The sequence below is a fragment of the Grus americana genome, chromosome 15 (genome assembly GCF_028858705.1).
Source record: "Grus americana isolate bGruAme1 chromosome 15, bGruAme1.mat, whole genome shotgun sequence".
In the NCBI taxonomy this organism is placed as follows: Eukaryota; Metazoa; Chordata; class Aves; order Gruiformes; family Gruidae; genus Grus; species Grus americana.
The window spans coordinates 10,933,373-10,947,940 of record NC_072866.1 but is presented as its reverse complement, the minus strand read 5'-3'; the positions used below and the strand labels follow the sequence as shown (position 1 = coordinate 10,947,940).

At 37.7% G+C, this 14,568-nt stretch overlaps 1 protein-coding gene across 6 annotated transcripts in view; it reads left to right on the top strand.

Annotated features, from left to right (window-relative positions):
* The window catches only part of USP22 (ubiquitin specific peptidase 22), a 112,296-nt gene that overhangs the window by 84,820 nt on the left and 12,908 nt on the right, over positions 1-14,568 (top strand). For all 6 annotated transcript variants that reach the window (XM_054842479.1, XM_054842477.1, XM_054842478.1 and 3 more), the window contains 2 exons: positions 6,615-6,762; positions 13,987-14,092. In XM_054842479.1, coding sequence (XP_054698454.1) covers positions 6,615-6,762; positions 13,987-14,092 — 254 coding nt within the window. The remainder of the gene's footprint in view (positions 1-6,614; positions 6,763-13,986; positions 14,093-14,568) is intronic.

The following is a 14,568-nucleotide window of genomic DNA, read 5'->3' as shown; positions in this document are numbered from 1 at the left end:
TCTTAAGTCGTATTCTTAAGTCACGTTGTTTAGGCAAAACTGGTATTGGAAATAATTAAAGTGCTGCCTGCTCTTCTGAGACTGATCTGCAAGTCTTTAGTCCTAAAGCTGAATGTGTGCTTTAATTAAAGGTGCAAGTTGTAACTGGAAAATATGTCACAGGCTCTTTGGGTGATAATGGGAACAAGAATAAAGCAATACTATATAGCATATCACCTTGTGGTTTAAGGCACTGGATTATGTAGGTCTGTATAAATATTTTAAAGATCTCGATTCAGTGCTTTCTAACAGGGAGAAACATCTTCGCTGTCATCTCTTACGTGGAAACCCATTAATGGCCAGGAGAACGTAGGAAAGTGAATGTGTTGGTACAGTTTGTGCCTTCCATGTACGAGCTGTTCTTTCCCTTTCTCACCCAGGTGACTGGCTTTGCCATGTGCCTTTCTCTGTAGGTCTAGTCCGTGCTGTATGAGACAGGCAGTCTTAATAAATAGAGCTTTATCAGCTACCTTAGTTCCATGTCAGTAATGTCAGGACTATGGCTAGGAATGGGCTTCTAGTTTTAAGATGAGTCTTTTAAAACAAACAAATCCAGTTCTGTGCCTTTCCCTCAGTGATAGGTCTGTGTTCTTGGTAAGTAAAAAAAAATAACTAACCAAAACCCGAAAAAAGCTATAGTACGTGCTGTCGCAGAGCATTTAAGATAGCTGGAGATGTCTGTACGCAGAGCGTGTCTTCTGTGTATGTGCTGTCATGGAAGTTTGTTCAAACTGAGACTAAGCTAAAATAGCTTTACCTTTATCTTGTGATTTTCAATTTGATTTTACTTCTGTACCTTTTCACCAGAGATAATTCTTTTTGGTCATTGCAGGTGAGTTAAACATACATGGAATGTAAAGTCCCCGTAGCCATTCCAGTACAAAGTTATTTTCTGCTCAGCACTCATGTGAATTTGCAACTTTTCATGCTGCTTATCAGTCATTAGTTGTATGTTATAATTCTTATTTTTTTGATTTATTTTTCAATTATTCCTGAGTCTGTTGGGAAAGGAGATAAAAACAAAAGGCAGGCATACCAATAGGTAGCAGCTGCAAGGTTATTGAAACCAGATGTGCAGTTAAATGGGGAAATACCACTCTGCCTAGATAAAAAAAATCAGTCATGATAGAGAAATACCAGTTTCTGTACACTGTTAATATAGAAACTTATTTGCTTATTTGAAAAAAGGTACTATTATAATCTTGATATCATTTCATCAAATTGTGGTATAAATTCTCATTCTTATGAATATCACCACATTCTATTTACACACATGCACTTTTAAAAAATCCCTTGGGAAAGGGGAAATGAGTATTACTTTAGAGATTGAGGGGCTGGAGGAAAGATCGAGACTGTCTAGGTAATGGCTTTTATTTCCATTTTTCTGTGTGGAGCCCTGATGATGGCCTAGGATGTCTTTTGCTAGACTACATACAAGCATGTAACAAAGAACAGGCTGTTATCCAAAATGGGGCTTAAATGCAGCATTTGCATTAGTTTCAATTGTAGTCAAGTTTAATTTCACACACAACTTTGGGAATCTCAACCTTCTTTTTTCCCAATCGTAATTCATGCCTACACTTGCATTAGTTCCAATAATTAATGCTCTGCAACATGAGGGTATGTGAATGAGGGAAGAGCCATATCTGTGATATCAGACTGTAAAGACAGCAGTACTGTAGTCTCTGTTCTTACTTCCATGTTGAGATACCGCAGCTAAGTGCTGTGGGAGGACAACAAAAAGTGACTCAACTACCTTGAGGTAAAACTTGAGCTTAGTCCTCCACGAGCAGAACTGTGGTGTCTGTAACCAGCTCAGTATATTTTAACTTGCAGGCAGTAAATACCATGTTATGTTTATAGCTCTGTCAGCACTCATTGTAAAATTCAGTTTCCCAATGAGTTTTAATTTCTATAAATTCAGAATTAAAACCAAAATGTTGCATTTGTGGAGCAGACCGGTTATCTTTCATGCCCCAACTATATGTAGTGGTTATGACAGAGATTTCTATGCTGTCTTTGCGGACATGAGGTCTGAATGAAGAAAAGCTAACCAGTGGAGATTTCAGTGCTATGGTTAAGAATTCCTTTGTAATTGAATTACTGGGGAAACTTTGGTTCAGGTTCTGTCTTGTTTTCACTTAGCTTTCCCACCGGGATTAACCGATGTAGTTATCCCAAGGCTTCTTACCCAGTGACAAATGATCAGGGCAAGGGTTAACTTCATCTTCCCTCCACCCTTCTTTTCTGAAGGTGTGATCTGAGGTAAATGGAATGCCAGGGGATCTGGTGAACGCATGCCAGTAAGAACTCTCCAGAAAAAAAGAGACTGTTTTGAACATTAAATGAAACTTACTATACATAAATAAGCAAGTGTTGCTATTTTGCTTCTTAAACAGAAAACACTTGGCTCTCTTTTTTTTTTTTTTTTTAAAGATGATTTAGTTATATAGGATGTGTGATTTCTCTGTGATAAATGGGAAGCTACAAAGTTCTTCCACCTTGAAGTAGGTCGATGGTGAGTAATGAGTGTCAGATGGCTTTCAGAATTGAGTTGGGGTGGTTTTTTTTCCTGGTAGCTTTCCTTGTGAATATGACAAGCATTGAAACTCTGTTTGTTTTAAAAATATCTGACTGCATCAATTAACGTTCTCATTTGTGCTACTTGAAACCTATTTCTCAATAGAATCATGACATGAATTGCACTGCATAAGAAAAGGAATGAAAAGGATTTGGGATTAACAGATAGTGGTGAAACTGGATGGAGGGAAGATAGAACACACAGAATCCGTTCATTGAGCCTTTTGGCTGAAAGGGTTTGTGCACTACTTTTTACCTACTGGTATTTGTGTTTTAGTTTTGCTTCGCCAATGAAAATTAATTTCAAGATGGTCCACACCCTAAGGTTTATCTAAATCCTTTACAGAGTGACCGTTCAGGATGGTAGGATTAGCCGATCTGTATCTTGGTGTAGTCTGTGACTGGAATAGCAAGAATACCTGGGAGTAGAGCAGAATGCAGTGCATCCACTCAAGATGTAAAGAACAAAGCCGCCTTTATTCCCATCATTACTCATCCTCGTGAGCCTATCAAAGTGCACAGCACAACTATACAGAGTTGAGAAGTGAGGACAAAAAGGAAAAGGAATGAGACAATTTATGGCTTAGTACCTTAAGATGGTACAGTGTTGCAATGGCTTACGTATAAAATAAGTTAAAAAAAAAGTACAAGGGACAAAAAGTAGTTAAGGCTCTTTGTATAGACAGAGGACTTCCATTTTGTAATGGAAAATACAGAAATTGTGCCGATTTAGCAAAATCTTTTCTCTAAAATAAGTGTAATACATACAGAGTGCATGCAAGCAGAATGTTTTTTCTAACTCCTTGAACCATTGCTCTTTGGGAAACCTCCAGTAGGTGTTCATTCTTCTGAAAGGCACATGTATTACCCACTCCCTTTATCCGTTGTAAATTTTCAGTGCATTTAAAGTCTTAATTGAGGACCAATTTCTAAGAGGAGGTTTTAGCTTCCTAAATTGGACTGGAGCCTGAGTCAGGATTTATGCCTATAAATTCTTGATTATAAAGCTCAGAGACTGTTTAGTTGATACACGTTCAGGATAGATCAAATGTATCTGTTTGTTCGCATAACTGGGAAACTTCTGTGCATGTGGTTTTTGGCAGGAGGAGGAGAAAGAATGCAAATGTGTGCGGTGGTGTGTGTTTGTTTTAAATCTGACTGGTATCTGTGTATTTTTGGTAACAATAATGCAAAATACAAAGCCTAGAATCCTCTAAATCCCCTACAGATTCTTCATTTTAGAATCCGAGAGCAAGTGTTTTAAGTGCAAAAAAAGAAAGTTACTGGTAACTTGGGTTGTGTATAAGAATGGAGGTTTTGAGTCCTAGTTTGTGTGGGTTTTGTTGTGTGTGGTTTTTTTTTTTCTCCTGGAACAGCAATTAAATAGTGTATCACCAAGCTTTTCAAATTGCTTGAACGAGTTCTCTCTAATATAAATGACTGATATAGCTGAATTGAAAACAAATTTAAACAAAAATTGTTTTAAGTTATGTTTGGAAGAAGTGTGCTATTGAAGCGTTTTAAAGGTGACTTGTAAATATCATTATTTATGTTTGCTACTTTAATGAAAAAGTTTGTATAATAGTGATTGAATGAGACTTTACATGGTCTTTTTTCCTTTTTATGGATTGGAACAGCTCGGATTGGCTGGTCTTCCCAGCAACAAGGAAATGACAGAGATGGGATGGATGTTTTATACATTCCAGTTAAAATATTGCTATTGAATGTGCTGAGAATTCTTCTGTTTCATTTTTGATTTATTAAAATAGTGAAGCTTTCTACCACTTCCATGTATATTCAACAGCATTCTTACGAGGTCTGTTTCTAGTTTCTGTGTGATAATAGCTAATAATTTGATGAAGCTTCTTGTTAGAGTCTTCTAATCCTAATGAAGCACTAGAGAATGTAAAATCTGCTGGCAGGTCTAGTGTCTGCAGCAGAGTAATTATGGAGAGTGCTGTTGGTTAAAATGACCGGAGAGCTCTGGGACTAATTGTAAGGAGTGACAGAACAGAGAAGTTTTATTGCTGCAGTTCCCTGAATTATGTTGAGCAGCAGCTGCGTCAGCAGATTTCAATTACCATACTCCTGCTCCAGTCCCTTGGTGTCATTCTTGTTGGCATCAGAGTTAACTATTGATCTTTTTATTTATAGAAGCATTTTGTGGTGTTTGGCTACAGAGGTATATCTTCTTGTTTGGAAAAAATGGAGCTTGCGATAAAGAAATTTCTTTGCAAGGAAATAGACTAAAACCCTTTAGAAAACCCTACAGATGTGAGGACTAGATGAGAAGGTTGTACTACCTTTTGCCTACCTGAAATACAGTATATTTTTATCTAGGCAGGTTTGTAGCACAATGCCTGTGCTCGCACTGATGTAAGATGCTTAGAGACTGGACAGGGGGAAAGAAGCCTGCTTTTCCAATGAGAGTGAGAAATTATATACTGCTGGGGTTTTAAATCTTATTTTTGTTCTGTGTATTTGCTGCTTACTGTCTTCTGTTCGGGAAGAGTAACTGAAAATAAACTGCCATTGATTTGATAGGATCTTGGCAAAACATAATTGCAGTGTTGCAGGCAACCTTTACTGGCAAATACCTTTTCCAAAGATTAGGGAAGGCAAAATGACTTACAAATTTTGACTTACTAAAAATAAATGTTACTCCATTAAATACAACCTGAAGGCCAAGTGAATAAACTCTTCTGGGCCTTTTCTGGCTCCCTGCAGGGATACCACAAGCATCTCTGCTTTTCTTTTGGAACTGGTATCGCAGTACAAGGGTTCTTGAACAGATAGAGAAGTCAGCTTGCTCAAGAAGGGACTGTTGGCTTTAATCTCAGACTCTGGGTGCCAGAATTGGCAGCAGAAGTGAGGACCCAAGAAGATGAAAGTAAAAGAATTGCAGCAGTAGCACTTGGATGGAAATGCAGAGGGTGAAGGACAGAGCTGAACCTCAACCCAGGGAAACACAGACCCTTAGTGGGGGAAGAAGGGTTGACGGTTGTTTTTTTAAAGTAGGACCTGGCGGGTTTTTATTTTTAAAAAGGCAACAAAAAAAGCCATAAATTTCTGCAGACAGTTATCTGTCCTCCTCTTCTGTGCTGATTTACCTCCCCAGCTGTGTGTCACCACTCAGCAGTGGTGTTTCACATCACGGTTTTGCTGACTGAATAATTTGTCTGTGCACACTCTAATATGCTTTTGGCAAAATCACCTGGGGCGATTTCAGTCACTACTGTAGCCAGCTCATCAGATTTTGACTGAAGCAGATTAAGAAGCAGATGCAGGACCCGGTCTGGGACCCAGATCTCCGGGCAGTGACACCCTGCAGGAGCAGTAACAGGCAGCTGACTTTGGGAATGGGAGAAGGAAGTGGTCCTTTCACCTCTGCGAACAGCTCTGCTGAATAAAGTTGTTTCTAAAGGCTTGCACTGCTGTAGCTATAAAGTGAAAGGCTGACACTGCCATGAGGCTGCTATCCTGCTTGTAAATTTTTCCCTAAGGTAGGACTGAACGCAGCCATTGGATGCAGAAAGTTACCACGGCTTGGGTCAGGGGCTGGATGGCAGTTGGCATCTGATATTCTCATCTTCAGTGTTTGTCCTGTTTTCTGGGGGCATGTAATTTGTAATCTCTTGTAAATGTAGGGGCGTTTTTTCCCCAGACTATTTTATTAAAAGCCAGATATCGGTAAGGAAATTCTGAGTGTTGTCCCCCCCTGTGTGGTTTTTTTGGGTTTGGGTTTTGTTTTTTATTTTAGGCTAGTCCATCACAAAATGAAGGAATTTCAAGGGAGAGAATTGAGGTGCTCAGTTCTGAGATCACTTCTTCAGTAGTCTGTGATAAAAAGCTGTCTCTATTTTATTATTAAGACTATCAGAATTAAATGGTTTAAATATATTTGACTAATTGCACTCGTTTAAGTTTTTAATAATTAAATTCACTGAGGCTGTGTAACTTGTTAACAGTCATGTCCTTTTCTTTGCTTTGAGCAGTTTTACTCTGGGCACCGATCTCCTCACATTCCATATAGGTTATTGCACCTGGTATGGACTCATGCACGGCATTTAGCAGGGTACGAGCAACAAGATGCACACGAGTTCCTCATTGCTGCATTAGATGTGCTACACAGACACTGCAAAGGTAAGGCTTGTACTGGGTCTTCAATCAACAAGGAATGTTGGATCAAAAGGAGGTAGAACAATCTCTTCTTAAATCAAGTGTAGTGTCTTCCAGTCTTAGCAAATTCCTTTTAAAATATTTGGTAGACTTAAAGAAAAAGACTTATAAATAAATAAACCATGCCCACTGTCAAAAATTACCTAGAGTTAGCAGCAGACAAGCCTGTACATTGATTTGAATCACCATCGTGATGTTCTCTCATTGGTTGTGAGTCACTGTCTTTTCTTTTAAATTGCCATTTTAATTCTATTTATACTTGAGGTAGTTAGAACTCTTACTCAGTGTGTCATGGGACTGACGAAAATAACATAGGGGAGGTTATGGCTGTTCTGCTTAAATATTATTCTACTGTATTTATGATGTCCAATTGCTTACAGAAATGTGAATAAGAAAAAAAAGTATTTGCTTTTATATCTTCTATTAGTCTGTATATATAAATGTACAAGATAGTGAAAAATATTCAGTGACATGCTTTTAGAGATGAAGTATCAAACTCTTGAATTGATTTGGTAATACCATATGAAATTATGTATTTCATGTTAGTTAGCTGATCTAAATCTGAACTGAAAATTTCCCAATCTGCCAATGTTTGGTCTAGCTTGATTCACTTAAGCACAGAAGTTTCTACTATTCTTGTAAGGGGAAAATAGTAGGGTTGATACTAGCAAAACAAAAAAAAAATCATTAGTCACTAAAAATAAGCTTTAAAGCACTCAACTTTCCTCTAGTGCTCTTAGAAAAGGCACTTAGAGGTAATTTTTTTGGCTTATCAGAGGACTAAAGGGAAGGCTGCTGCTTCTTTGAAACATTTTGAAGTCTTGCTTTTATCTTTGAAATAGTCTTACATGGTAGCAGATGTGCTTGTTCACATTCGTAATAGATGCCCTCCAAAAGAGTCTTCTCCAAAAAGAGTACTTCTAAGGACAGGAGTACATAGAACAGTTCTTTTGTAATTGTTACTGTCATTTGACAATCACTAACTGAAATTCAATAAGCCTAATGAAACTAGTGTTGAAGTACTGTAAGGAATAGAGTCTGTCCAAATACTGACCTCTCAATTCTTAACACTGAATAAACTCAGCTGCAAACAGAAATACTTCATGGTTCCTGTAAAATTTCTGAACCACTGATCTAACAAATTTTGAAGCTTTTTCCATCATCTTTGATATAAAATGATGTTCGTATCTCTTCTGTATTTCCTGATCAGTTCATGAAGGAGTATTTTCTTCTCAGAATTGTAAAGAAAAAACATGCAACAATAAAGGTCCCTGCGCTCTTTGCAAACTGATAAAGAATCTGAAAAGACTTTTTTCTTACTGTGGTTTGGCTTTAAATGAAGAATCTATCTGATATATTTTCTGCAGTTACCCACAAAATCAAGCTTTCCCAGCAGTTTCTCTATTCTTGGTTCTATTTGGCCTCTCTGGCCTGAATGAAAATGAAGCTGCAATCTGTCCTAAAACTTTGAAAAAAATTTCTGTTAGACATGCTTTGGAAAGAGTGTGTGCATGTGTGTGTGGATTCTTTTACTGCTGGTTGGATATCACAGATGTGTTAAAAACATTGACTTCTGCACTGGTACCAAGTTTCATAATGGTTTCAGCTGGTTTGAATCGAATTAGGGAGTTTTGCACCTTTAGTACTGAGCTTTCTTGGGTTGTGGCTAAGGTACCATTTACTTTCTATACAAGGACTGAAATTCAATTATTTAATGGATATCCTTAAGTTTGAGCCTCTTTCATGGACAATAACTAAGCTGTTGCAGTGGTACTAGTGGGAAGGCATTAGCACTAGATCCTTGACATCTGTGCACCTAGGTTTTTAAATTTCTGTTTCTGAAGAAATGGACTTTTATTAAACCACGGTAAATAATCTGTACCACATCAAGGTAATTTAAAAGAAGTGGTTGAGCAGTTGCGTGGGAACCAAACCAGTTCATCTAAACCAGAATTTCAAGTATGGTCATGATAAACCACTTTTGGAATAAACTAGTTTACGCTGTAATAAGTAAGTTCTCCCACTTATATACTTATGTATGCACACCAGACACACATGTGAAGTATACATATGTAAAATATTATTACTAATAGTGAGAATATGTCCTAAAGGTACAATAAGCAAATAATGCCCTCCCCTGCCAATATTAAATATTTATTTTACTGAATCAAAAAACCTTTTAAAGCTTCCAGTCAATAGTAATCAAGTTCTACAATTAACACACAGTGAAGTAAAATCAAGTCATGGGGAAAATTTTGCCCAAAACCCCCTAGCTTTGGATATTATTTGTGCTCACCAAGGCTTCAGGCACCAAAGTAAATGAGTGTTCCTTATGCTAAGAACTGTATAAATATCCAGTGATATTCGTTTGGCTGACATTGGTCATTTATCCATTTTCCATTCCATTTACTCAGCTTTCAAGGAAGTGTCCTAATGCAAGTCAGAGAAAGCTGTGAATGCTCGTTATTGATACCTGTCACTGCCTAAATTAGGAAAAATGCATGATTTTGATGTGTATTTAAAGATAAGGTTTGTAAGATTGCATCCTAAGAAGCATAAAGTTAACTGCCCTGAGATTTATTACATGGGCTGGCTGGCCCAGGTAGTTCTGTTGTTTTGTTTGGTTGGTTTTTTAAGGCTGGTTGAATATATACTTTGTGTTAGTGGCATCTGAAGTTTTGGAAGCCCAGGATACCTGTATGATCACCCGTGTAAATCATGTCTCAGGGGTGATAGCTCTCTTTGTGCCAGCACTGCTGTTGTGGAGCTGTGGCATCTGTTCAGGGCATATTGTGAGCACTTACAGGGCTCCTCTGTGCTGCTGGAGTAATATCAAATGTTTCTGAATAAAAGGAATCCAGTCTGTCATGCCTATGCATCACTGTTTTTCGTTCCAACAGCTGGAGGAAGATGGACTAAGTGGAAGGTAGCATTTTGGTGGGAAAAAACCCCAACCCTAAGCTATTACTTATTCTTTTTTTTTCTCTACCATTCACCCAAAGTGTGCATAAGGTCTGTCCTTAAATGCATACTCCAACTAAAAAAGCAAGAGCTTTCTTCAGTCTGAATTCTTTTCCAACATTGCTACTATAAATGACATTTAAAGTTGTAGCTGCGTTTTGTGCTGCTCTAGTCTCTCTTGCTAGTTTTATAGCGCTCAGAGTTCTGCAGTGTCATTGTACATTCGCCTTTGTGGTCTTTCTCACCGCAAAAGCTTCCAAATGAAACTCAAGACCTTACTCTACATCAGATATTAGCTGCTTCACCAGAGTTATGATATAAACAGCCTTCCTGTGTAGGTAGTGGCCACTTTCTTTGTATGTATTGTTTTTGATCTTTAAAATGCATGGCAACTTTGGTTTTTCAGTCTCTGAATGTGTTTGGATTATAGAAGATGCTGAAAATGATCAGATATCGATATGTTGCTTCTTGGGTGTGTTATTAGATCTTCTGTGAAGAACAACTACAAGGTAAACCCCACTCTTCATGTGGGATCCTTCAGGAATTCCAGAGCTCTTCATTTGTTAAAGGAATGTACATAATGGGTATTTCTGCCTGGTCCGTAAAGCATTAGGTCAGCTTTAGTCAGCGTGACAGATACATCTTAATTATCGGTGCTCTGGAAGAAATTCAGGGTTCTAATTCTGCAAACTCCCATGAGAGTGAGGTTCCAGTCATCCAAACACTTTGTAGTTTACTAACTTTCTCAGATATACTCAAACTTGGAGAAACTTCGACCAGAATTGTTATTTTCTTGTATGGAGCAAGACTGCAATTCAAAAGTTAATGTTCAGCCCAGTGAAATCACTGGTTGTATGTTTTGTTTGTTTGTTTGTTTTATTGCAAGAGCAACAACAATCAAACAGCGGAGTGGCAGAGATGGGCATTTGTACTCAGAGGCTCAAAAAGCAAGATACAAAAATTGAAGTAATTCTGTATTTTTATCCCAAACTTTATTCAGCCAATGTTACTCAGTTATCTAACAAAAAAAGCATAGTACCTTAAAGCTGATTATTCCTCATTTATGTAGTTTTCATGAAGCATTTTGCATTCATCTTTAACAAGGACTGCTACAAAGCAAATTTAAAGCCTGGTGCTAGAGAATGCTGAGCTGAGATTTGGGACTAAAACACTATCCTGCTCTGTGAATTCTGCATGATATTCTTAGGAACTGATAAAGCATATGCTTGCAAAACATGTCATCTGCTATGATCCATATAAATTTATGTGTACACTGCTTTGTCATGAAGAATAACGAGCACATGTTCAGGTCAGTGGGGGCTGAAGTAAAGCAGAAAGCTAACATAACGTATTGTTTTGATAAATGCACCTTTTAAAATCTGGCAGTTTTTTAATTCCTTATTTAAAATACATAATGGAAGTTGGAGGCAAAACTTCTTTATTTCAAAACCAACAGCAATATTAAAAAGTAATCTATAGCTGTTCTTACGGTTGTTACGTATGATTTACCTTTAGCAGTATATTAAATGCGTATGTGTTTGAACACAAGTTAATATGCTCAATTATTGCACAGATGCAGTAGTGACTTCTGTTTTTCTTTTACAAAGAGTTGCATTTAATTTGAATCCAAACTTTTAAACTCAATTTTCTGCCATTCTCATAATTACATTAGTGTATACATTGATGTATTTTCAAGTTTGGTTTTAGACTTGTGCTGACCAATCTCTTACAAAAAGCTGCTAATTTCCCTAGTAGGAATTATGACGAGCTTTAAAAACAAAAATGTACAAAACTAAAACCTACTTTGTAAGACAGAAATGTTGAAGGGAACCTTAACTTGAGCACAACAATCTAGCAGCTTCTAGTTCTCAGCTGCATAATATACCTCCTCTCAGCATCTGTTACATATTGACAAGTGTGAGTAGGTGGTAATCTTTTTTTTTTTCCTCTTCTCCAACCAAATGTCATGGGAAATAACGTTGAGTGGGTAATGCCCTTCTGTTTTGCTGGGAACAAGCTCGCAGGATATTCTTTTGAGACCCCTCGTCACTCATCCTAATTGACTTGTATAATTGAAAAGGGAGTACTCATTCTCTCCCGTAGGTGGACATGGCTGTCTATTAAAGGTGTCCAGCAGGGATGTTACCTGTGGTCTGGTGAAAAATCTTGAGACACTCTTTCTCTGCTTCTGCCCCCTCGAAACAAAACAGGGGGAGATAATGTTTCAAAGGGTGAGATTACAGGGATGTGGCAGTTGCATGTTTTTCCTTTAAAAAGTGGAGTTTTAAAAAACAAGGATAAAGCCCAGTAAATACTTTTTTTGAAAATCCACATGTAGTCTTTAAAGCTTATAAGTGATTTTTTTTCTAAAGGTGAAAAATGTCTTGTACAGTCTCTACACTGTATGCTCTATTCATTAGCTTAGCATAATTGAGACTTTAAAAAGATCTCAAGTTCAGTAAGATTTAGCTGAAATCCCCATCAAGAAATGCCTGAGATTGGGTCCGATAACCCCCAGCTTGAACCTTGTACATTTGAAATCTAATTTTAGAGTATTTTGTTCAAGAGCCATTTTAAGGAAACAATATGCTTTTTCTTGGCAATTCAAACAAAAGTTTCTAAAGCGGGCAGCTGAGCTGAGAGCTTTTCTGAGGCATTTAGGATCTAATTAACTGAAGTGGCCCATTGCAGCTTAGTAGGTATCACCTACGTCTGCTTTTCCACACTTAGTATCAGGTGGAACCTCTGTCAGTTTGCATAATATTTTCCAACAAACTTCTAAAGCTTCATTGGAAGGGGAAAAAAAAAAAAATCTCATTCCTTTCTGCTGAGGAAGACTCCAGCCAGGGCAACTTAGACGCAAGAAAAATGGTGGGGTTTTGCCCTATGCTTTTAGTTTCTTTAGGTGTGTGTTTTACATGCTTGACTAGAAATGAACTATTTTTGAGTAATAAGCTCTGATTTGAGGAGTCAGCATCTTAGTATTTAATTTCTGAAACTGAAATACTTCCTAATAAGTTAAAAATACTAGTAAATCTGACAAAACTTGATTCTGTCTTAGCAGTTTCTGTTGTAGGAGACTGGGAGACATCTGAAGATGTTCTTTACAAAATAATTAGCTGTTGCTGTAATTGAGTTTGTATGTGCATCTCTGTTTACAAAGCAAACCCAACTGCATCTATCCTACCCAAGGAAATAAGTACAGTTTTGGAAATCAAAGGAAAAGAGTATCACTCCTAGTTCACCTATAGGGAACGGAAGGAGTATGTTTTAAAGCTGAAAATTGTGCCAAGAAATTGTTGGTTATTTAGGCCAATTCAGCTTTCTTAGGCTAACCAGAGCATTAATGTCAGCACTTCAAATCATAAAAATGAGTTGCCGTGCTCCTAAGACCTGCAGTGACAGTTCATAATGCCTAGAAGATGGGTATGTGTTCACTGTGCCCCTTGGGAACTTGGGGGATTGCCATGTCTCTGAAGAAGCTGGAGGAAGACACAGCACTTATCTTCCCACTTCAGATAAGGACATGTTTCATTTTCTCACTGGTGAAAACTTGAACGGAAGGGACATGTTTACGTTGAAAGGACAGGATGCAGGCAGCAGGCTGGGGGTTAATGGGTCTTAACAAACCTCCTCCTCTCACTCTACTCTGAGAAGTTGCCTGGGATAGAATTAAAAAGTAGCATCTGCTGACGTTTCTTCTCTCTGTTCATTTAGGAAAGTAATGTGCTATTGAATGCTTCGCCTCAGCAGAAATTAGTGCTTCTGTGGTAAAGAGCTGGCCATTTGTTTAGATACAAATGTTTCACGGTGGCCCTCCTAAGTGAAGTTTAAATGGTCTTTTTCATGAACCACTTTGGCATCTCCTTCATCTTAGGAACTGATCTTTACACCAGATAGTGCAAAGCAAATCTCTGTAAAGGGAGATAATGCTATACCCTGAAAAAGGGTTGGCTGACAGCTGATATGGCATAAAGCTTCACCTCTGCAGGAGTTAACTGCATTTAATCACGTTCTGATTATATTCTGTATTTTGCTAGGAATTCTCATCTTGTTTCCTCGTTTTTCTTTAATCCACGACATTTTCAGAGTTCCATATTGTTACTGTGAACTTGCAGTATGTTTATAAATTTGCGTTATAAAGAGTTACTGGAGAGACAGTCCAAGACAAACCGCTGTTCCCTAGGAGGATTTTTGACTTCTGAGTTTGTGTTTGCATTCCTCCAGGTGATGATAATGGGAAGAAGGCCAACAACCCCAACCACTGTAACTGCATCATAGACCAAATCTTCACAGGCGGACTGCAGTCTGATGTTACCTGTCAAGTCTGCCAGTAAGTAATTTTTTTCTGATTTGAAGCTGTACACCCTCCAGTGCAACAGTGTACTGAATCTTTTCTTTCTTGAATTACCGATAAAATAGCAGCAAAATTCCAGTAAGACAAGAACTGTTTAAATACAGGATCAGCTAAATGCAATTAATTACTATTTAACTGTCATATATTAAGACATACCAAAAAAGCTACCTGGAAATTACCACAGGTTTATGGACATAAACTTAGTCTTACAAACATAGTCTGTAAGAGGTTGTTCTTTCCCAAGTTTGTAAGGAAAAGACTTCCAAGATTTCTTTGGTTTTGAAAGCATGTAATTGCCACTACATTTGAAGAATATTCTGATATGCAACCATATTTTCCTTCAGTTAGGAGCCTCGTGTATCATCAGGAGAGGTTGCAAAGAGGCTGATACAAATATAATCTCAGGTGCCAGCAAGTGAATGTTTTACAAGAGTCAAGAGAAATGTATGTGT